This window comes from Dipteris shenzhenensis, chromosome 15 (assembly GCF_047967505.1).
Source record: "Dipteris shenzhenensis isolate YYH24624 ecotype China chromosome 15, Dip_SZ_1.0, whole genome shotgun sequence".
NCBI lineage: Eukaryota > Viridiplantae > Streptophyta > Polypodiopsida > Gleicheniales > Dipteridaceae > Dipteris > Dipteris shenzhenensis.
In genome coordinates, this window is record NC_141610.1 from 18,748,221 (window position 1) to 18,773,499 (window position 25,279).

Here is a 25,279-nt window from a genome sequence, read left to right on the forward strand (position 1 = left end):
AAACAGATCCCCCCACACACACACACACACACACACATTCACAAACAGACTATTTGTGACAGTTCTAGCATTTTAAGGGCCTGAAGACTCAGTCGTGAGAAAGAGGCTGATCAAACTATAGTCCACACTATGATACAACTGCTAAGACAATGTAAGCAAAAAGCTTCGGTAAATAAGCTCATAGGCACCGCACCACTGACATTAACAATATTCTGAAAGGCCCAAGTCCAATCCCATCATGATGTAAAAGCAAAATGAGCAGTTCCATTTCTATCCTCCTGATAGTCACCCGTTAAAGTAAAATGACTCCATCATGCATAGAAGGGACTAGCTATGCCCAACATTGGATGCAAACATTTGTAGTCAAATATTCTCCTACACATGTGCACCTTGCACCTACCCACACACATGGGCATTCACTTATGCAAAGGTCTTCGTGCTGAGTTCGTCTCATACTTGCTTGAAGGTTAGATCTTCTCAATGAAAGCTCACAATCTGTTTCTTTAGTGAGACATGGTATTTAATTTAATAAGCATGTCAGGAACACTTGAATTGTTAACCTTACAGCACCAAGGTTTGAAGGTTCAACCATCAATTCCATCATTCACACGATGGATTAGCTCACCAACTTGAAACAGCAAGAAACAGTGGGCCTAGAATCATCTTCCAATGAACCTCAACATTTTCAATGCTTCAAAATATGTTGTCCCCCACCATGTGCTCTTGGTGCTTAAATTGGATACAAATCTATAAAGTCACATCTGATGAAACAATAAGATGATTCTTTTGTCAAATATCTAATTTTGCATTTCAATTTGAATTCAGACTTTCTCTGCAGACCAAGACGATCTTATTCTATCTGTGAAACTCTGAGCTTCCTCGCCTATGCTGTAGAAATCAGCCAAGTACTGTAATGCCTCTTTATTGTTGTCACAAACTTTCCATATTCCCTCAATTTCGCCCTCAGCAATAGTACCCCACAACTTGCATTTATTTAGAAACTCGAGTAGGTTGGAATAAAACCCATCGTAGTTTATCAACAAAAAAGGAACAGGGTAAATAGAACCAATACGCTGAAGCTGAATCAATGCCAGTATCTCAAAAATCTCATCAAGAGTACCGATTCCACCAGGAAGTGCAATGAATGCAGTTCGATCACTTATACAGTTCCGAACAGCCGCATCCACCAGGCCATGCTTTCTAGCTGAAAAGAATCTGCACTAAGGAATTATCATCTCAGAGTAGCAATGCTGCCCAAAAATCAACTAAATCTATAGATGATTTCATCTATTCAAACACTGTAGTCTGAAAAGAAACTAAGCAATACCTGCACGTATAATAGAAATGCTCATCTAGGTAAGGATGTATCTTTGAGCTAGTCCATTCACCAGCCTCCTTGGAAATTTTAAAACCACCCACAGGTTTGTTTGCTTCCAGTGTTCCTTTCACAACAGCATCCATCAACCCTGGCCCTACACCAGTCCAGCAAGGGCAGTCTAACAGGAGAGAGACCTGCAAAATCTTCCATATTATTAGCAGGAATCAATTGTTGGCTGAAACAACCCACAAATAACTGCCATTTGACATTCTGCACATGTTGAAAGACTTGGCCAGGCAATAGATGTAACACCTCTCTTCCAAGCTCCTTGGCCTGCAAAAAGTGTAGGTGGTCTGGCTTTGTTCTTGACGAACCAAGATAAACTACACCTTTTCCAAGCCTTTGAATCAGCTCATAGCAACTAAGAATTTCTTTCCTCACCTGAAATGCAGAAGAGCAAGACATTTTGAAAGCCAGATGTTATACAAACCCGCTTCTATTTGCTCTATATAATGGTTAATAAGCTTGTCTTATACTTTTTTCAATAGATGGATAAAACTCACATTCATGCATACGTATAAATGTGCGCTCACATGCGTGTGTGTACCAGATGCGACAAAACACACTTAACAGTAAAACAGGACGGTGCGATTTTTAACATCATAAATGCACATGCCCACGAGGATTAAAATCAACAGCTCCACCATGCATATCAGAAACTAGCTGCATGACAACCCATTGAAGTGATATAGCTCCAAAAGAGTTTCAAAGAACATCAAATAACTCCCAAGACTTGGTTTCCAAACACATTAAAAACATTAAAAACGAGTCAACCAGCCTTGGAGGGGGGCAAGCGCTCAGCCCTTCCCTATACAAAGCACCCCTTGTGGGGGGACGGGGTTAAGGCATCAAGGGCAAGCAAGAAATGACTGTAGAGCAGAAAAATGCAGCATGAGTTCAGCAGAGCACTAGGACTCCCTCCCAGAGCATTTAATGCATAACACGAGTTGAATGGAGTCATAGATACCTCTACAATGAGGCACTCAGCAGGAGGAAGAAGCAGCAGTAAGGTTTGGCCTCAGGTTTGACCTCAGTGGAGCAGCACCCTGCTGTCAACATGATCCTCTGTGAGAAGCTCTTTTGTACTTCCTATTTGTACCTGATCACTACATGATTTTGTCTGTCTATTCCTACAAATCTTGGAGCAGGTTCTAGTCTATGTGTGTGAATCTTGGGAAACATAATCTTCCAGTGTTTATGGCTTGGCTGTAAAGGCAAGTCCCTTTCATAGATCTAGCATGATTACGGATCTAGGTTTGGTGTATGCCTAGTCCAACATGGTATCAGATCCCAAGGGATCGACATTAGTCATATGGGATGCCACATGGTCCACTGTTAGAGGTGGGCACAAGCTCAGGTAGAGGGCTAACCTGTGAGAAGCATGCAGCAAGAACAGTACATCTGGTACAGCAGAGGTTACATGCAGAACGGTGGCAGTTGCAGGTCTTCTTGAAGCATTCAGTATGGTCGTGGATTTGCTGCGAACAGGCGTGGCTCTGTGCAGAAATAGGCGCTAGCCAAGAGCTTTGGAAATGGAGAGAGTAATGGATTGTTCCAGAGCCGGAACGGCTACAGCAGGTTAGTCGCCAGATTAGCAGGGCACTGCAGCAGGAGCCAGCAGCCTGCACACAGACAAGGGACCAGGGCAGTCGCTGAAGAAGACAAGGCCTTGTGTAGGCCTAGAGCAGTTAAATTAGAAACAGACTGGATTGGCCCAGTCTGTGGCTAGTCAGTTGACCTACAGACTGGGTCGGCCAGTCTAGAGGGCCTAAAACCCTCTATAAAAGGATCGATTGTAGGTAGGTATTGCACAGTTGTAGAGTTCAGTCTCTACTCCACTCTACTCCAGTGTGCAGGTCAACAGCCTATTTGACAGCAGAGGAGTAGACGATCGCAGAAGAAGAGGTTCTCACACACAGTTCAGATTGGAAGCAGCCCTTACCTCTTGGTGCATACTACAGCCAGTAGGAGAGCACACTTCTGCGGGATGGTGCTGTCCAAGGAAGCAGCACTACACAAGGTCATTGGAGCAGCCCTGTTCCAGAATGCTAGACCGGTAGCTTTTCATGGTAAAAAGCTAATCGAGCCATAGTTAAGTGGCCAATGCATGAAAAGGAGCGGTATGCTATTATTCATGCATTGAAAAAGTGGAGACATTATTTGTATGGCTCTACTTTTGCAGTCTATGTTGATAACTGTTCCCTGAAGTATTTCTGCAACTCCACTGATCTAAGAGGGAGGAAGTCAGAGTTGATGTACGAGTTTGACTTCGAGATTCATTATCCGAAGGGATCTACCAACAAGGTAGCTGATGGCTTGAGCAGAATTGGTAGTGTGACTCTCTCACATCCGAAGATGAATTCTTCCAAGGTGTCTGGGATAAAGTACAAGCCGGGAGTGCCCCTCTTGGTAGTAAGCTTCGAGAGTACTCGACTTGGAGTGCCCCTCCTCGTAGTAAGCGTCAAGAGTACAAGCTGGGAGTGGCCCTCTTGGTAGTAAGCTTCGAGAGTACTCCATTCAGAATGGTCTGCTTTTCCGAAAGGGCAAGGTCTAGGTACTCGGGGTGAGAGATACGCGAGGTTGTACCTTGTTTGGATATCATGACAGCCCTAGTGATTGTCATCCGGGGGTACATCTAGTATAAAAGAACCTTCTTTTGGAAAGTTGAACTTTATGTTCGAAACTGTCAACAATGCCAAATTAATAAATTTGAACGTTTGACATGAGGTGGATTCTTGCATCCTTAGAAATACCTGGGAATTAATGGCAAAGTATTTCCATGGATTTTGTGGTAGGTTTACCACGACCCTTTCGTGGGCATGACACAATTTGGGTACTCGTTGAGATTGACTCACCAAATTGGCTAGATTCATACAAGAGATACTGTTACAACCACTCAACGAGCTCATTGTTTGTTGAGAAGCTATCTAGTTTGTATGACTTACTGGCTGAAAGAGTTAGTGATAGAGATGCTAAGTTTACTGGGTATTTCTGGCAGGCTGTATTCCCGAAATTGGATACTCAGCTCAGCATGAGTTCGGCTGATCATCTAGAATCCAACGGATAGACAGAGCGGGTCAATCAGCCTTTGGAAGACATGCTGAGAGCTTATGTATCCCCAAGGAAGTCTGACTGGGAAGCTAACCTTCCTTTGCTTGAGTTTGCTTACAACAGTGCTAAGCATTCAGCAACCTGAAACAGTCAATTCATGCTGATGTATGGATACCAGCCTAGAGCCCCTTGGGTAAAAATCTCTTGTTAACATGGTTGTGCCACTCCGACACGTCGACACCAAGAGACTAATGACAATTTCTCTGTTCCCAACGCTTCGAGTTTCATGGGGATCAGCTACTTCGACAATCTCCGATGATTCTAGGGGTATCCAAAATACGAACGGGATGGATGTTCGTTGTCCCAATCATTATTGGTATTCGTCATAGAAACACGACGCGCGGCTGAACCCAACCGTAACGAAGCTTTTGCGTTTGGCTTACAGAATGCAAGGTGAGCTTTGTTGCTGGAGCAGGTATATGCATAGCCAAATGACACAGCATTGGAATGTTTTCAGGTATTTGCAGGATTCTCAGTCTCTTGGTCTGTTTAATGCCGAGGGTGTGACTCTGACTTGCATGCTTTTAGTGACTTAGATTTGGTTGGAGATTCTGATACTCGACACTCCACCAGTAGTAATTGTCTCTATATTGGCAGTTCATGCATTCCTTTGTTGAGTAAGACATTACTCCACTGTGGCAACATCATTATGTGAAGATAAGTACCGGACAGCCTTAACAACTACAGTATAAAAAAACGGTTAGGAGATTGATGGCAGATCTTCATGGTGGTTTGCAGCCATCTACTCCCATATTCATTGACATACAGACTGCTATTGCCGTGGCAATGCACGCATGAAACACATTAAGATACATTATCATTAAGATAGAGAGAGATTGCATGCAGGAGAGATCAGTTTGACCTATCGTCTTACACATCATAATGTTGTAGATCTCTTTACCAAGACTCTATCCAAAGACAAGTTTCACACTTTCTGCAAGCTTTGGGCTTACTTCCATTTGGTAATTGAGATCACTCCTGTACACCAGGACATTGTCACTGCAACGGGGTGTTGGAAATATTACAATTTTTAAGGCAATGGCCAATGTAATAATTAGTTAGAAGTGCAAGAGAACTTTCTCCTTTTTAAAGGTCTTCTCTCGAACCATCGTTAGTGGTTGAGTTTATGTGTGGGTGGGCTCTACCTTAGTTTGGGTTCGCCCTAGGGTTTTCTCATGTTGACAACCCTTGTACTCTTTCACTCTTTTCATTCTTGCAATTTCAGATCTTCACAACTGTTCACTCCTTCTCAATCCTCCCCCCATTTCTCACACACTCTACAATAGAAGAATGCAAGCTTCCTTCAACAAATGATACGCAAAATACTGATGGTTCAGAAAAGACAATTGCTTCACAATCAAGTGTTGATACAAATTGTGGTTGGAATTATCCTAATGCTCATCCTAGCTCCAAAGCAAAGAGAAAGAACAAGCAGACGTGCATCAGGTCCAGGAAGCCTAACCTCCATGGTGATACAGACAACATCAACAGCATTGTTGAACCATCAATGACAACCATCTTCCAAAAATCAAAGGAGTCAAAATAAGCTTATATTCAATCAGAATCTACTTTGGAATTCTCTATATAGACAAGAGGCAGTTCAAGCAAAAAATCTTTTAAGATTGATTACTCTTGGATAGTTGTGACATGCTAGCGCATCCAACACTGTTGAACATCCATACCTTAGTAAGTGTATTGCAATCTCAAAATGAGATTTGGTCAAATGTCCTTTATACAACTCACAGCAGCTTGGACATCAAGGAAAGAGCATCTATGATACAAGCTGAAGACTCAAACAATGCCATCATCTTTCATGTGTCACTGCATTGCCTTTCTGCCAAATATTTCAGGCTTGGTTTTCTCACAAGGCAGCTTGAGCCAGTCATGCTAGATGCATAGTATATTTCTCAGATGCTGAATGCTCAATCAACAAATGTTAAAAGCCATGGGCAATCAAGTCATGTTAACAACCATAGTGCTTCTCAGATTTCAGATATGCTTCTTGAAGTAACCAAAATAGGCACTTCACACTTGGATCAAATTTCCGAAGTTGATGATTATGTAGTGTTCTTCACTCACTTTCGAAACAGTCCATAGTTGACCTTCTTCATCAACAGTGCAAGTTGAGTTATTAGAACATTCCTAACATAGTGTTCGAAGATGCACAGTCATTTCAACTTCTTACAGACTTGACACAAAGTCCAGAATCATGTCGGCTACCATCTCAACTCACAGTTTTATCCAAAAGCAATTCTGACTCAGCCACAGTACCACAAACATTGCCTCTTGTTTTGCCAATTTTTCTTTTTCTAATTGAATTTTACTCTGCATAAGAAAAATCAAATTAAAAAATGATTGCAACTCCACCCTCTTCTTATGGAGTGCAATTTAAGAGGGTGTGAGAGGATGTAAATTGCACTATGATCATGTAGTGTCCACAAAAGTGCGTCCCAAATGTATAGGCTGAGTGTGAAGAGACCATTAGAGATCAGTTCAGATTGTGTATCTTTTATCTTGTTCAAAAGAGTGTCCATATTGTATAGCATCGTAGCGTCTTGGAGGCCTCCTTCTCCCTCTATCCCAAGGAGAATGCTTACATATATATATCTAGATGAATCCAGGAACATGCCCAAACTCATCCTCACAAAATACACGACTTAGAGCAGTTTCAATCTCACGATAGTCACTCATAAGATTGAAAACCATAAACTCCATCACGCATAGCAGGGACTAGCTACTATGACATCCGCATTACCGTCATCAACGCCCAATAGTGGGTGTAGACTATAGTATAAACATATGCTCTCACACACACAAATCCACACACCCACACATACTTGAACATCCATTTATACATTTATACAATTGTCTTCGTACTCAGTTTCTATCAGCACTCTAGAGGTGAATGCTTAGGCCAGAGTAAGTCATCAATAGGTTTTCATTCAGATCAAGTCTCTCATTGATCAAAACTTCTTATGTGATGCCATATAATCCTAATTCCCATGCGAAAATATAGATTAGACCTTCCAACAAATCTTTGGATTCACCTAAAAATATCAACATATTTATTTCCTCTTGGGCATGGGGCGAAAAAGTAGACGAACTTCAAAAAACAAGAGGGAATTTGAATCCACAAGCCATAACACCATGTGTGATCAAAGACTAAAATCTAATTTAATTTCATGGGAAATATGTAAGAAATCCTAGATTTACTATATTTAGAAATGTGCTAAGGAACAGAAAGGAGACTGAAATAGCAGAGGACAAGGAATATTTGTATTGCTTGAGTGTCTATAGTGTGTCACCCATTCAGTTTAGCCTCTCTTATATAGAGAGTGAAGAGTCACACATGAAAAGGTGTGTACTCCAAAGTGTATGTGCATGAAGAGGTGTGTACCCCTTGTGAAGGGTGTGACCCTTGATGAGAGGGTACATTACAATGGGAGTGTCTCTTCCATAGAATGTCTCTTGTGAAGGGTTGTGCCTCATAGTAAGTGTCCCGTCGAAAGGGCATACCCTTCCACAAGTGTCCATTCATCAAACCATCCATAAGTCTAAGATATAGAGAAAGGAATATGTCACAAATCGTGACATCCCCTCCCACTCAAAATAAGACCCTGATGGAGATAATGAACTGATGTAGAAAATATCACGGTAAATTCTGAAAATACTGATGTAAAATGTCAGGGTACTGCTGTAAGTCTTCATTGGATTGCCAAGTAGCGTCGGAGTCGTCCAGATCGCGCCAAAGAACAAGGAATTTTGTGATAAGTCGATGTCGAGTCTATCATTGTCGATGGTCCACGATACGCTCAGGAATAAGGAGAACATAATCGTCTTCGATTTCTGGGACATAATCACTTGCAAGAGGAACTGGTTCATCGCCTGGGATATACGTCTTTAGCCAAGAAATATGAAATGTCGGATGGATTTTACCCCATGATGGTGGTAATTTCAATTTGTAACTTAAAGGTGAATTTTTCTTGACGATCCAGAAAGGTCCATAGTATCTTGGTCGCAACTTAGGAAACACAGACTTAACCATCTTATAGCGATGTGGGACTACAAATAATAGCACCATGTCACCAATGTCAAATTCCAGGTGACATCTATGTTTGTTGGCAGACCGTTGATACCGCTCTTGCGCTTTTCGCATATGATCCCTGACTTGGAGTAGAATGTCTTACATTTCTTGAACCAGTTGATCAGCTAGGGCCACTCGATGTTGAAGTACAAAATTTGTTGGTACAATCAAAGTGTGTCCATAAGCTGCTTGGAATGGAGTCATGCTGATGGCACTATGGAAAGAGTTATTATAAGCAAACTCAAGCATAGTAGATACTCTTCCCAAGCTGCTAGGCATGACTGAATATAATGTCGACGCATTTCTTTCAGAACTTGGTTGACTCTTTCAGTTTGGCCATCTGATTCTGGGTGGTAGGCTGAACTAAACAGGAGAGTTGTACCCAAAGATTCGAACAATGAAATCCAAAAGTGACTGGTAAACTTAGGATCTCTGTCGGATACGATATTCTTGGGCAATCCATGGTGTCGAAAGATGTGTTGTATGAAGAGTTTGGCGATGTTCGGAGCCTATGTACTTCTTTGGCAAGCAACAAAGTGTGCCATTTTGGACAATCGATCAACAATTACCATAATCTGAGTGTTACCTCGAGAGGATCGTGGTAGTGTGGTAATGAAATCCATGGAAATACTTTCCTACCTTTCAGTTGGAACTGGAAGAGGCTGAAGAAGTCCTGTTGGAAGTTGTCGGCTTGCTTTCATTTGTTGACAAGATAAGCAAGATGTAACCATTTTGATGACGTCGCTTTTCATCTATGGCCAGTAGTATGTTGCACTGAGTAACCTATAAGTCTTGTTGATGCCTGGATAGGCAGCATAAGGAACTACATGATGCTCTTTTAACAAAAGACGTCGAACATCCTTGTCATGTGGTACACAGACGCGATCTTGATAATACAGAAGGTCATCAGGATGAGAAAATCTTCTGTTCGGAAGTCGAAGGTTGATCTTTTGAAAGAACTTGTACTGCTATGCCGAAGTCTTTATCATTGAAATACTTCCCTTTGAATGAATTCGGAACATCCACAGATAATGTAGAGATTACCATAGCTGATGCTAGAGTTAACTTGCTTAGAGCACTGCAACTACATTGCGTAGTCCTGGAATGTACTCAATGGTCATGTGAAAGTTGGCCAGAAACTCAACCCAACGTGCTTGTCGAGCGTTCATGACTGGCTGAGTAAAGATATACTTTAGAGAGTGATGGTCTGTCTTGACCACCGAGTCGGCTCCCATGAGATAATGTTTCCAAGAGCGATAAGCATGTACAACGGCAAGAAACTCCTCATCATAAACCGGGTATCGGGTTTGGATATCGGAATGTTTATGGCTGTCAAAAGCAATAACTCTGCCTTCTCGCATCAAGATTGCTCCTGTAGCGATGTCGGAAGCGTCGGTCATGACCTCAAGTGGAAGGTTTGGGTCAGCAACAGCCATAACTGGTGTGGTAGTGAGTGCTTGCTTGAGTTGTTGGAAACTATACTCTGTTTCGGAAAGCCACTGAAAAACTGCTGTACTTTTCAATAATTCGGACATAGGAGCTACAATTTCAAAAAACTGATAGACCTTTGTATGGTAGAAGTTTGCCAATCCGAGAAAAAAGTGGACATCACGAACATTCTTAAAAGTAGGCTAGTTTCAGATTACCTCGACCTTCTTGGGATCCACAGAGATGCCTTGAGCTGAAATAACATGTCCCAAATATTCAAGTTGGGTCTTGAAGAACTCACTCTTCTCAACGTTGATGTAGAGAGAATTTGCGCGGAGAACTTCAAAAACTTGGTGAAGATGTTGTTTATGCTCATGTAGGGATCTGCTGAAAACGAGGATGTCATCGAGGTAAACGATGACGAACTTATCAAGGAAAGGCCTGAAGATGTCGTTCATTAATGTCATGAATGTGGCCGAGGCATTGTTTAACCCAAAAGGCATGACCAAACATTCATAGTGTCCATACTTTGTTCGAAAAGCTGTCTTGTACTCATCGCCTTCTCGTATGCGAATTTGATGATAACCTGAACGAAGATCAATCTTTGAGAATTGTGTTGCGTGTAGAAGTTGATCAAAGAGATCATCGATGCGAGGCAATGGATACGTGTTTTTTATAGTGAGCTTGTTGAGGGCTCGGTAGTCGATGCAGAGGCGCATTGAGTTATTCTTTTTTTCCACAAGTAGTACAAGAGATCTGAAAGGGCTGCGACTGGGCCGAATGTGACCTTTCTTGAGTAGTTCGGTCACCTGTCTTTGGATTTCTTCATTTTGAGTGTAAGAAACCCGATAAGGAGGTTTCGATGGTGGATTACTGCCGGGAATAAGTTCGATTGGGTGATCCACTGGTCGTCGAGGTGGTAACTGCTTTGGTAATTCCTGTGGAAAAATATCCACGTAGGGCTGGAAAAAAGGTTGGTTGAGGTATTCAGGAGGATCCTTTGTTGGTGTCTCCTCCACTGCCGTAACCAACAGAAGTGAAGTCTTTACTTGACGTTTACGAACCCACTTCTTTACTTGTAGGGCAGAGGCAACTGGGGTTGAAGGAGAGTCCCTAGAACCAGTTAGCTCAATAAGTTTTCCCTGGTGGACAAACTGGATAGTATGGCTGCGAAAACTGATTGATGGATCATAGTCGTAGAGCCACTGTTGTCCAAGTATGATATCGTGCCGAGAAAGAGGCATGATGTCGAAGTTCAACTTGTCCGTATAATGTTGGATCCGAAAAGACAAGTTTTTGATCCTGGTGTTGCACAAGAAGGTAGTTCCATTTGCGAGTTCAATCTAATAGTCCATGGGACTAGGACTGGTGGTCAACCGAAGTTTGTCGACCATAGAACTAGCTAAGAAGTTATGAGAGCAGCCACTGTCAATGAGGATAGTGACCGTTGTTCCACGAATCGATCCTTGGACACAAGTACTTGAGTGGCCAGGGAAGGTTCGGGGTTGCTGGCAAGGCTCATGTGGATGGTATTTGCCATTCGAACAGCTTTGCCTTTCTTGTCTTGTGCTGGGGTAGCATCTTCTGTTTGGGAAGTGCTAGGTTCCATATTGGAATTTTGCTTTGGTCGCTTGGGACAATCGAACCATCTATGGTCACCTGTACAGATGATACAAAGTCCTTTTGTGCTGGAGTTGTTCTTGTTGTTAGTGGCCGCACCTTTATGTTGGGGATGACGGTAATGACTTTGTGAAGAAGAAGAGGCGCGATCCTTGGAGGAGTGCTTCTGTTGGGATCCAACTGTTGGGATCCAGCATACGATTTCTGAGACTTGTGGGGATCTTGAGACTGTCGTTGACCTTGATTACCCGAGTTTTTTCTAAACGTCGGGTTATCTTGAGGGCGAGCACCTTTGGCCATAGTAGAGTTCTGTGTTCTATTAGCACTCTGCTTCCCTATGTTTTGGAAATCTGTAATGCGCTCTGCGTAAGCAATAGCGCCAGCTGTGGTGGTGATGTTTGCTTTGAGGACATCAATGCGTAACGAGGGGTTTAGGCCTAAGATGAAAGCATGAAGGCAATCATCATCAATTAAACCATCAATCTCCAGCACCAATGTGGTAAATTGAGAGATGTAGGAAGACAGGGAGCCTGTTTGCTCCAACTGTCTAAGTTTTGAACGTGCTTGGAAGTCCGCATTGGCAGGTATGAACTGCTTACAGAGCACGTGTTCAAAACGTTCCCAAGTTAACACACTTTTGCCATCCTTTAAGCGTCGTTGCCACCATAGGAAAGCTATATCCTTGAGGAGGGAGGCTGCCAAGGCAATCTTTTTACCTTCAGTGAGGTCAACAGTATCAAAGTACATGCGCAATTTTGCGAGCCATTGGTCAACTGTTCGGCAATTTCGTTGACCAGTGTAGGCTTCCGGAAGTTTAATGTCAAGTCTTTTAGTTTTGGAAGCTTGGAGTAAGCGGTAGAGGGTACGGAGTTCAGTGTTTTCTACCTCAAGAGGGAACGAGTCCACATAGTCGTCCGGTGGCGTCACGTCATCCTCTGTACGTGTGGTACTGCGAGAATCTTGGAGTTGTTGGACTTTCTGGACCAAGTCGGAGATGTTGTCTTGAAGCTGAGAAATTTGAAGTTGAAGTAGTGCTTCGCCTTGTAAGTTGACTTCAGGGGTCTTTTTTGGACTTGAGTCGCTTATCTCCGAAGAGGCTGCACGCGAGTGTTGCGACATGTCAGAGGTCACTGTGAGAAGAGCACGAGCCTGCGCTCTAGTTTGTACCATTCCTAGAAGAAGATCCGGGCTGCTCCCTGAGGTTGCTCATGTTGGAGGGGGCAGGCGAGGTAGGATGGAACCACCCGTGGAAATCTGGTAAAGGAGGTCTTGTCTGAGGTAACACTGGTGATGCCGAAGAGGGTGTTACTGCTCGTGAGAGTACACGGGTAGGTTGTAGAGTCCACGGATCTGAGAAGGGATAAGGCCGTTTGGAGTGGAGGATATCCAGGAGAAGGAGTGCCTTCAGAGTGTAAATATTGTCTTGGGGAAGGTACAACTTGTGCAAGAGGATATCTGGGAGCTGAAAGAGGTGGAGAGTACCCTGGAGATGCTAAAGCTGAGGGGTAAAAGTCTCTCCAAAGATGGACAGCAAACTCATGAGGAATATCGGGTTCTGGGTATCTACGTGTCTCGTGGAACACAACCTGGACTGTGCTGAGGAAGTAATGTAATTGAGATGCCTCACGCAGAAGGTATAGGACGTGGTCCAAGTCACTGGAAGGGCACGTGACACAGAAGACCCACGATGCAAAAGCTCCGAAATGGGCTGGTTGTGCAATCTGAACACGATATTGTGTGGTAGATGATGCCTGAGGTGTCCTTGAAGGGACTGGGGAATTACCATGCTTTCATTTGCTGTAATTTGATAATGAGGGTCAAATAACAATATGAAAGAGAATCCTTAGAAATAGAATGGAAAGAATCCACCTGGCATAGATTAGATCTGCCAATTAGTTGCATAGCAAGGCTTGAAAATCTCTTGTCCGGAGGTCCATCGATTAAGAGGCGCCTGGCGAGACTTTCAAGGCTGATTGACGCGTGGCAGAGGCGATTAACAGAAGAGGGCAGATTGCGTGGAACCTGGCGTTGTCTTCTGCGTTGAAGCTGTGCTATTTGCTGCGTACCATGGGAGAGCAGGGCTTGGCCTGTTTGAGTGTGATTGGAAAGGCAGGAAAAAAGGCCGCAGTTCAATGGCGAGGGTGGCGAGATGAGCAGCAAGAGGCAGGCTGGTCTGAATCGTGAGAGATGGGCAGCAAGGGCTGCTGGTCACAGGCGGGTATGGCGATGAACCAGAGAGAGTCAGCTTTTGAAAACGATCCAGAAGAGGCAGGATGGAAGCTTGACGAAGGGCGCAGCCTGTTTGCAAAGGAGAAGGTGGAAACACGTACAGCCGTTTTGGAGCGGAGAAGGCAGACGGAAATCGTGATTGATTTTCGCCTTGCTGGTTGGTGGTTGCCAAAAAATTAAAACGTGGGTTTAGAGAACCCTTGGGTAGTCTAGGGTTAGGCCTTGGGTATAGGGTTGGTTCCCCTTTTTAGGCCCTCTAGGTACCCTTTTGTAAGTTGGTGCTTGGTGCCAAAGGGTGTGCCTATTCTAAGGGGTGTCACCCTTGGAATAGGTGTACCTTTTTATGAAGGGGTGTGACCCTATTTTTAAAAGGGGTGTCCCCACACGAAAATGTGTGTCCTTTTTTCCACGATGGGGTGTGTCCCTTGGGTGAGGAGTCAAAACTCTTCATCAAAAGGTACGTCCGATGGTGAAAAAGGTGCGTCCCTTGGTTTTGGGACAGCCCAAGCACATCAAAAGACACGATTTTTGTCGTGTCCATTCACATCAACTCGTGATGTGAGGGAGATGGAGAGGCCACTAATGACTTTAGGTGGGATTGGCGCTAAAAAATTTTACGCTCATTCTCTCCATCTCTTCCATGCACAACGTGCGTGGATATCCTTCTAGCGGAAAGAGATGTATTCGATAGGCGCTAGAAGGTGGGGGGCATTTCCTACAGGCAGGAGCGAAATTTGCTCTGATACCACTGTAAGAAATCCTAGATTTACTATATTTAAAAATGTGCTAAGGAACATAAAGGAGACTGAAATAGCAGAGAACAAGGAATATTTGTATTGCTTGAGTGTCTATAGTGTGTCACCCATACAGTTGGGCCTCTCTTATATAGAGAGTGAAGAGTCACACATGAAAAGGTGTGTACTCCAAAGTGTATGTGCATGAAGAGGTGTGTACCCCTTGTGAAGGGTGTGATCCTTGATGAGAGGGTACATTACAATGGGAGTGTCTTCCATAGAATGTCTCTTGTGAAGGGTTGTGCCTCATAGGAAGTGTCCCGTCGAAAGGGCATACCCTTCCACAAGTGTCCATTCATCAAACCATCCATAAGTCTAAGATATAGAGAAAGGAATACGTCACAGATCGTGACAATATATATGATACTTTCCAAACATCTACAAGCATCTATCCTTCCACATCCCCATCTTAAAGACTCTTCATGAGATGTTACTATCAAATACAATCATGCTCTACCCTAAGCACTTCTGATAGTCCCTGTGTATTCCAGCTCTAGAAGGAAGGAGTTCCCCAACAAGAAGGTGACTTCGATTCACACTCAGGTTTGCTGCATGGTCAAAATTTATCTACTGCAAGTCTATTATCAGTTTGCTATGTGTAATTACAGCAAAGATGGAAGAGAAAGCACATCTATAGCCTCTTCAACCATTGCTCGTCCTCTTCTCATCTTCCTTCTTCTTTTATCCCGAACTTTGGCGAGTTTGGGAAGTTGGATGGGACTAACTATCCCATATGGAAGGTGAAGATCCGGAGCCATCTCATGGCTTGGAAACTGTGGAAGCTCATGACGGGCATTGACGAAAGGCCGGAGGATGTACTGGACAAGAAGGAGACAATTCTTATTCCAGTAGATGCGGAGGATCTTGCAGCGTGGGAAGAGAAGGATGCCTAGGCCCTAGCAATGCTGAGTAGGGACAATGGCACATGCAGTAATTCCCCATATTCAAATGGTGGAGACGTCTGTAGAGGTGTGGTCTAGATATGAGTGAGGGAGACAACGTCTCGGATCCTCACTCTCCAGCATCAGTTGTATAATCTGGATATGAGTGAGGGAGACAACGTTCATGATCGTCTGATGAAGATCAACGTGGTGAGGGACCAGCTCGCTTCAGTTGGTCAGAAGGTAGACTCGAGTCAGTTGGCATTGCTGACACTTCACAAGCTACTAGGAGTTTCAAGAGCTTCGAGACGACAGTCACTGCAGGACAGATGACCAAGCCTCTCACATTCGAAGAGCTTGGCCCATTACTGTTGCAGGAGGAGGCTCGGGAGAAACTGTTCAATCAATTCAACGAGAAAGCACTTGTGGCGAGGGACAAGCCTGGCAACGGCAAGTCCAAGGATTCCAAGAACAACAAGACCGAGGATGCAAAGAAGAAGAAGAAGAAGAAATGTTTCTACTGAAAGAAGCTTGGTCATTCAGCTAAGGAATGCCAAAAGAAGAAGGCCGACCTAAAGCGGAAGAGGGAGTCCAAAGCGAAGGAGGAGCCAAAGACTGAAAGGAATTACAGCAGCAAATGGGCCTGCAAAAGGGGTCTGCAAATGGCCTGGAAAGGGGCTGGCTGTAGGGCAGCAAAGGCCCTACACCAGGGCCTTACATAGGCCTGGATATAGCCTGCTTGGGTCAGCCTAACAGCCAACTCCAGGGCATCTCCTTCACCTGCTACCCAGGTCGGTGCAGGGGGCTGAGTTGGCCCCTGGTGGTCGGTGGAAATGCCCTAGGGCCAGGGCTATAAAAGGTCCTCATATCTCCCCCCATTCCTCACTCACTCCAGCCACTGAAGCATAGTTACCAGGGAATGGCATTCCGACATCCGGAACATCTGAAGCACCATTCCAGGAAGCAGGCTGGAACCGGAACAGCCCCGGAGTCTTGTGAGGAGAGTTTTGCAGCAGAGTTTTACCTCAGTTTTGAGGGGTGTTTTGTGCTGACATTGAGCTCAGTTTTTCCCACAGTTCATGGATGAATATAGCCTCACTTTCTCTTTCTCTTGCTGTCCACATAGATCTTTATCTGTGAGTGTTTCCTAAAGTATTTCTGAGTGTACTTTGAGCTGAAGGTTGAAGAGAGGTGTGAGAGATTCTATCCTCCTATTTCCAACACTTGGCGATTGGCTTTTGCCATCCCGGATTGGACATTCAAAGCAGAGAGCAGAGATGCCCTTCTTCTTCCACACGATGTGCATTGGTAGATGCTTACAATTGGATGACCTTCGATCAGAACCCTTCACGGGAGCGTCACTGGTTGGAACAGTATGTACCTCTGAAATCCTTACCAAGTTAAGGTCCCACCTATAGACTAGCCTTCATCCAAGGAAGATTTCATGGGGAAAGGAACCAGCGGTGACTTTTTTTATTTGTTGTCCCTTGAACAACTAATCAGACCATTCACACCATGACTCTTCAACATATCCTCACGTGGGGACACGCGATAGTTTCAAGTACTTCAAAAAACTAGTACAAGTGTCTTTCATTGTACCTTGAGACAGGCTAACAAAAAAAAAGCATACGAATTGATAAAGTGGAAAAAAACCATCTGACCTCCTCAGCACTTGACCTTGTTACCAATTCTTCAGTAAAAGAAGGCTGCATGTTTTTTGTATTGCAACATGTTATTCTTCTGTCGCTTCTCCTCATAAATAATGGTGCCTGGATTTTGGCTGAAAGCACTTGCGAGGGCAGACACATAGCATTTTCCATCAAAGAATCTGTACAATGAGTCAGACTGCCGCCCAACCCTATGTCCATGAAGATAGTCCACCAGGAGGTAGTGAGGTTTAAATGAGCGATGATCAGGAAAAGGGCATTGTTTTACGAAGGGGCAAAGGCTGGTGCATGGTGCTGTATGATTAAAAGGCCAAAATGATATCACATATATCTGGGAAAATCAAATCCAATCCATCACTCCTTCCATTGAAAGCTTTCATGTTCCTGAATTTGGCACCAATGGACGTAAAGCATTTCCACAATGCACCCGTATCCTGCACCACAAAATGTTGATTTAATAAGGTGTAGCAAAAGCACTCCCAACTGTTTAGGTACACAATTACAGTACAAACATCACACCCTATCCACACTTCAGACGAATTAACCTCCTTTATATATTTAAACTGCCAGAAACCTTTATTTTATCTTTCCTGAAAAGCAAACCGAAATTTTTTCCTTAAAAGTTTAAGGATCTACAATCAGTAGAAAAAAATAGACTCTCTCTGGACACACGGAAAACTAAAAGGCTCTTCTTTTGGTGGTCTTTCTTGATGAAATGTTGTTCAAGGGTAACCACAAAGCTTTGAACAGTAATGAAAAGACACATTAGTATTGGCTGACCTAATATCTCTTCTAGAGGTTAAGAAGTATCACAAAAATTATTGAGGCAATAAAATTAGCACTCTCTCCAAGACCCATGACTTCCCCATGACTTCTATTATCAGTAACGTTTATAAGGCTAGAGGTGAAATGGCATGATAGAGTAGCTGATTCCTATTGTCGTAGTGCTTATGAAAGGTTATAAGAGTAGCATGTCTCATTACTACGCTTCCAGATTATATTCCCTTGAGAAGAATTCGCTTGATTCATTTGAATGTGCACCTCTTATCTGAGGTCAGCTACCTGAGACTTGATCTGCGAATAATGCTGCACTCTTAAGTGCTAACTGATACCTATGGCTCAGGCTGGAAACACACAATGGGAAAGCTTCTCAATCACAGGTAACTACGAAATGCTACTAGTGGCTTACATAGTTTTGGCAGGACTCTTGCCGACATTTGCCCGCACCATCCGTAGATCGGCTCAGCCATACCTGCCGTATTTGGCACGTGCAATTAGCACCTTTTCTTAGGTTGTTTTCGTACAGCTTCATGGAGTAGCGTTGCATTAGCCTCGTTCGATTCTAAACCAATTCCCTTCGGCATGCAAAGAGTTCGATTCCTGGCTTTTATTATTTGGGCGTATAAAAAAACAAAATTCAAAAAAGAAAGAAATCACCGACGTCAAAATCCAGCACCAAAACCTTCGAGAAAATGCTTGCCATGACTCCTACCATTGAAACTTTCTAATTGCGTTGACGTATATGGATGCCTACGAAACCAACGATTTCGCGCGACCGTAGCAACGGCAACCTTTTGAGAGAAACTGTTTAACTCAATTTTATGCTATACAAGCTTACAATAAACGATTTGAAATGGAGAGGCTGGAGTTATGAAAGCAAGCTTGTGGGCAAGTTTCCCGAAAATATAGCGACCAAAGCAAGCGACCCAAGAAAGAATCTGCGAGGACGCGCGCAATCTCCACGAGAATGTTAACAGAAGAATACTATTAAGCGACAAGGTGGGCGGTGGCATCGGAAAGATGACACAAAATATTGCCTTCGCTTGTCGATAAGTTCAAGTGAGCATTGAGCACACGTGTTTGTTAGCCTTGCCCTCGTGTGGCCTTCTCTCACCGAAGGGTCACACACTGGGCGCAATGGCGTCCAGGGGTTTAGGCCACCAGGTGCTCACACGGATCCCTGGAGGCATTTGGGAACTCCGCAGCCCAAATGAGCACCAACCGGCTTACGCCACCTAGATGTGCACACCCAACCTGCACGAAAACAAGCCCGAAGCCCGAAGGTTATCCATCATACACGAATTTCTGATGTTTTTTTTCGTTCACCCCTTGGAAAGTATCCCAAGCTTGGATTTCAAACGGTATTCCGAAATCCCATGTGCTCCAGAGCACGACGATGATGGATGATGATAATGGATCATGTCTCTCCCTCCTTCCTCATTTTTACGATTTATTGTCGGCTTTGTCGAGTCATGCTCTCTAGATCTCTACTACATCCCCCTTGCTCAGCTTGGCTTAGGTCATCGGAGAAAAAGTCATTGAAAGTCCTCCTCTGGCTAGGACTCTGACGGTCCCTCCTATGCTCTCGCATAAGTTGATCTCTATGTTGCTAGGACTCGAGAAGGAAAATAGCCATGCATCGCGGATCAAGGTATGCCAAAAACTCTGAATGGGCCTAAACACAAAAAGGAATCCATCAAAGTTGGCTAAACCCCACGACATAAGCCATTAATACTTTTTTTAAGCCTCTAAAGTCAATGTGGACTTTTAGACTTACCTTGATCCCTTCAATACCTTTACTACCTTAAATGTCGATTGTTTTGGCAAGGAAGAAGCCATTGCTTGTTTTGTTAAAATGGGAGTGCTATAGGGAGGATTCCGGTATATTGACTTGTGGGAATTCCCATGTTTTCCTCTTATTCTACCCACCCACATTTTGTGGGTGCAAGGACCCTCCCACATATTGGGATTGTAGGCCCTATGATACACTATGCACTATAAGGAGAGCTCTATTGTAGAAGCTTATCATGTTGGTATACTCAATGCTCACCTCTCAACACGTGTATGGTGCACATTTGTAAGGCCCACAATATGAGGAGGAGCCATTGGTGCATGTATCTTTGTTAGGAATCCTGGCTTAGACACTAGAATGGGTCATTATTGTGACCATTGATGGTTAAGGACTCCTTGGAATATTCTTTATTTTGCAATGTCTACATATTCCACATGTACGAGTCTTCATTAGTGGGTAGGACATGTTATGGTGGGATACACGGGTGGTGGTCCGCCTCAATGCAACGTAACCGACCATGCCTTAGATACTCCTACCATACCACTCTCGCAGCACTATATATGGAGATCATTGTCATGGGCCAAGGTATCCAATGCTTGTGAGCATCCATACCTTTTGCCCCTAGGTTCATCCTCCATCTCGAGTTTGTCTAGCCGCCCATCTCATCATGGCGAAAAAAATAGGAAACCCAGCATTGGTCTGTTTGCATTTGGAAGTTTTAAATCAAAGAAGAATCGCCATCTAAGCTCTACACTAGAGTGCATGGGTGGATAGTGCCTTCACGAGGCCCATTAGATAGGGCTGTCCTTTGGCTCCTTTGTTGTTTGCTATTGCTACTAACTCTTTGGGGTGCCTCATTCAGAAACAGGTCAAGGAAGGGGCAATTAAGAGGATAGAGCTAACATCTCATAAGCAACTAGTAGTTTGTAGATGACACAAACTTCATCCAAGGAACAATGCGTAGGATATTCAAGATTAAGTGTTGGAATGCTTGACATCTCTTTGCAAGGCCTTTGAGGAGATTAAATGCCAAATTATATTTTCTAGAAAGGGAGCATTCATGGCAATTGACTCCATTTGGACTGTAGTTATTTTCAAGAATAGTCCTCCTAAAGATGAGGACTTTATTAGAGCTAGCTAGCTCTTTAAAAAGGGCTTCAATGCTAGGGCCAGCTGTGGGATAAAGCAAACATGAGATGGAAGACATGGCTTGAGATTAGGAGGGAGTTTGCTCTTGCAAATAATCAGCAGGAACTTATCATGAATAGGCTTTCCCTCTGGCAAGGAGAGTACCAGTCGAAAGGGGCACACATTTGGTCTAGAAGATGGAATTCAGTTGGATAGGTAGCCCTATCTTTTATTCAATCTCCACACCCTCCTCTACCATTGAGGACCTATTAAGAGTTTTGAACTCCCTATGGAAACTTCTAGATAGCATTGACAAATGGAGAGACAAATTTCATAGAATTTGGCAAAGAATATTCTAGAAAAATGTCTACTCTTCTCAGGCCTATCCTTCAAATGGCTGTTTGGGCTAATGCTAGAAGTTTGGCCGTAGAAAAAGGAGCTTGAAAGGGTAGGAGATGTCAAGGTGTGAAAGAAGATGCTTTTCACCTTTTTGTTGCTTGCCCTCAAACAAGAAAAGTATGGAAATTTGTTCAAATAGTCATAGGTGAACCCGTAAATTTGGAAAGCCATACTACTGGGAGATGCCCTTAGAACCAAGAAGAAAAGTGGAGAGCTCATGCAATGTGGCACATTTGGATTGCTAGAAACAATTTTCAATTTACCCATGTGAACTTACATGCTTATACTCTCTTTTTGGCTTGGTGGACATGAACAAGAAGGCTTGAAAGGGCCATAGCAAACCACAATGAGGCCCATGCTGAACTGAACAAGGAGCTAGATGCTCATGCTCTCAAGTGCCAAAATGGTCCACATACTATTGTGGACAAGACATCTATTGCTCTCAAGTGCCAAAATGGTCCATATACTATTGTGGTCAAGACACCTACTACTTCTCAAGTACCCATTGGGACTAAGGAACCACCCCCTCAGGTCATACTCCCTAATTTTACCCTCATGATGTTGTTGGTATCAATCCAGAAGTAGCTCAAAATATGCTCCTGTCTTTAAGGTGCCTACTCCTAGAGTGCCAACTTCCAAAACACTCCTAGCTATTAAAGAAGAACCATTCTCCACTGTGCTTGCTACCCCTTAGGTTTTCAAGGTCAAGAATGAAGAAGACTAAGTTCTTTTTGGGGATGGTAGCCTATTTTTTCTACCTTGAAATGTTTCTGTACTAGTTTGAGAGACCATCTTTTTGAGGATCTATGCCATGTTCCTCTTTTTGAGGTTGACTATGTACAAATGATATGTTGATAATATAAAACTACTTACTTTTGCCCAAAAAAAGAAAAAGAAAAGACCACATTCATCACCAAATGGGGGGCATACTCAAGCAAATTAATGCCCTTCAGGTTGAAGAATACAACAACCACATATTGATGCTTTATGGCGGAAATGTTCCAGAAACACATTGACTAATTCCTGTTCAATCTACAACATGAAGCTAATGCACTTGAATTCCTATATAGACAAAGAAAACCATGAATGAAGGAAAAGGGAATAAGAGGGGAGCAAGAGACAAAGAAGAAAGAGAGAGCGACTCAGCATGGGGTCCAATCTACCCCCTCTAGATGATGGCTTGTGCTTCCCATCTAGAGTATTTATAATTGCACATCCAAAGGCAAAGAGCCAATAATAGTACATCCAAAAGCATCCTTTTCCCCAAAGTAGGGGAGCTTTCACAAAGCCACTTTGGGCTCAAGTTATCCACAATGAATCACGTCCCATACTTTTTATAAAGCCACTTTGGGCTTTTATGCCTTTTATCACAAACATTGCCCTTGCAAGGTTTACAATATCAATGAAATACAAAATTGGCCCATGGCCATGTGCTATGCACCATGCGATACCTCAATTGGTACCCTCGCACTAATTCCAGTCCTCATCATTAGTTCCATATCTTGTACTCAAGCCGCCAATTACATTAGTTGTTAAGAATCAATTGGACGAATCACCTAATCAATCAATCCCAATATAATTGTGCTCAAAGTATAACAATAAAACATAACACCAATAACACGAGACATTAGTATTAACATGGAATCACCCACAATACTAACCATCTAGCATGGCAAATCAGAGGCTACTAGCTAGGTGTCCCCAACTAAATCACACAAAGTATCCACTAGGACCCCCGCCGCTTTTGGTGCGCTCTTATGGAATACTTTGCTATAGTCACACTTGACTAAAAATAAAATCATATCCATAGCAAGAAATATAAAAATTATAATTTTTGTAACACTTTATTAGTGTTTGATATAATCAACATCTTAGAACACATCGAGTTTACTTTATGAGGCATTACAAATGTGAGCTTGGAATAGCCCTAAGAGCTAGTCCCCATGCACTGGAAATTGGCAATTTTTGGGATCCATTGGAAGGTCCCCATGCACCAAGCCACCACACCAAGACGAGGGTCTAGCTACTAGAGAAATCTATCCAATTCTAAGGGGTGGCTAGGGGCACACCTTGGCACCCAAAAACTCCCGCTTAGGGACTTGCTCACCAAAATTAGGCATGCATTTATGCACGTAGTTGGTGAGTAGCCTATCATTAGTGAAGAAGCATCAGTTGGTGGAGCAACCATGTATCTTGTAGCCTACCATGAGGGCTTGATAAATTCTAAGCAATGAGTAAGAGATAGCTAGCATCAACACTAGCAATCAGTGATTTCGAGCTAGTAGCCCTTGCATTTTTGGTGCATAGAGACCAGCTCTAATACCCAAGTGGTTGCTCAAGAATGCTTTGCATGCTAGGATATAGCTAATTTAATGTGCCATGCATTTGCATCTTGAAGATAAATCTATGAAGATATCCATCCATAAAGTAGGATAGACCTTTCATTCTCAAATGGACCCAAGCAAACTTTGCAAAGGCGGGTTACCTACTTCATGCTTTCTTTCTTGTATTCACACTTTTCTTCAAGTCCCCTTTTAAAATCCTTCCATCTCTACCTCTACCTTTTGCCTGATAGCTCTCCCTCTAGCTCTACTCATGTCTCTCAAACTCTTCCCTTTCACCTTGTCTCCCTTTCTTCCAAACTATATGCCCATGGAGAGATACCACACATGAAGCGAATGCCTGAACAAAGTGAGGCCGTTTCAAGGTAACAGAGCATCATTATGCAAACTCCATACATAGTGCTGCAAAAAATGGCCAGTGCAATGTTGAAAATTTATGCTCCCTTTGAATACCTTCAGATTGTTTGTGAAATGTCTTGCCTTGACTACTATTGCAGGCATGAAGAAACTCTGTGTGTGTGTGTGTGTCTCTATCTCTTTGTCTGTCTGTCTGTCAGTCTGTCTATCTGTCTGTCTGCTTGTCTGTCTTTGTCTCTCTGTCTGTCTGTCTATCTGTCTCTCTCTCTCTCTCTCTCTCTCTCTCTCACCTAGCATAGAGGGGTTTCTACTGACACCATCTCTTCCATCTCTCCCTTCTTCTCTTGCTACAATTCTCTCTTTCATTATGACACCTACTTTGGAGGGGTCATACATTTTTTCGCACTACTTGAACTTTCTCTCCCCTCTGCCTCTCAGTTAGCCCATGCTCCCACACCCTACTGGGATCGCCGCCTCCAGGCCACTATCATCTCCATACCCATCTCGCTCGGTCATCACCCAGCCTCCAGTCTCATCCTCACACTTTCAGGCCACTGTCCTTTTAGTTTCCATTAGAGCACGGACAAGTTGACCTTTTAGAGGCTTGGGAGTACCTGCTGAAGGAGGTCCAGAGCATTCAAGAGTGCGAGAGGAGGTGTCACGCTTTGCACAGGAGTAGACAGGCTTCACCCAGGAGTAGGCATGTCTCATACAGGAGCAGTCTCAGGCTATCCGAGCCCAGGTTGATCTTATTCAGGGGCTCAAATAGGAGATCTCTCAAGTCTGACAGGAGGTCACTGTTGTACTATATATAGTCCAAGGGAGCACCCCAGTTGTGGAGGCGTAGATTGCGAGCATGCAATCTGCCATTGAGGAGATGTCTAGATGGGTTGATGTAACCAAATGGGAACCCGCAAGAGTAGCAGTAGAGAGCCAGCAAGGCTCTCAACATCAGAATACGTGGGATTCCCTGCACTGAGGCTACACCAATGGTAGATGCACAAGCCTTCATGACCACTACCCTAGGGGCGACTGAGCACAAGATTGAGAGAGCATGGTGGGTTGGGAGAGACCCCAACCGAGAGCAGCCCCTTATCATATGGTTCCATGATGCCTAGGCACGACTTTCGGCTTTACATCATAGGTCAGCCTTATGAGATGAGCCAACGATCTCCATGGATTATTGTTGGGTCTACTTTCTGAAACAGAAATCTGAAGTGTTTTCCAGATTTCAAGAATTCAAAGCCATGGTAGAAAACCAGACAGGCAGAAAGATCAAGGTCATGAGA

General features: G+C 43.5%; 1 protein-coding gene across 4 annotated transcripts; it reads right to left on the bottom strand.

The window, feature by feature from the left end:
* Positions 1-226: 226 nt before the first annotated feature.
* Positions 227-19,047, bottom strand: LOC147893491 (Putative lysine decarboxylase family protein). 4 transcript variants are annotated; one of them, XM_087386643.1, is made up of 6 exons: positions 18,811-19,047; positions 18,382-18,444; positions 17,187-17,626; positions 1,631-1,759; positions 1,328-1,512; positions 227-1,215 (listed from the first exon to the last, which is right to left on the bottom strand). In XM_087386643.1, exons 3-6 carry the CDS (start codon positions 17,391-17,393, stop codon positions 822-824), a joined length of 915 nt encoding a protein of 304 aa, XP_087242769.1. In that variant the 5' UTR covers positions 17,394-17,626; positions 18,382-18,444; positions 18,811-19,047; the 3' UTR covers positions 227-821. The 4 variants fall into 4 exon arrangements, with proteins under 4 accessions (XP_087242769.1, XP_087242768.1, XP_087242771.1 ...); XM_087386642.1 differs by lacking the exon at positions 18,382-18,444; XM_087386645.1 differs by lacking the exon at positions 18,382-18,444 and having other exon boundaries at positions 18,958-19,035.
* Between the last annotated feature and the right edge of the window lie 6,232 nt (positions 19,048-25,279).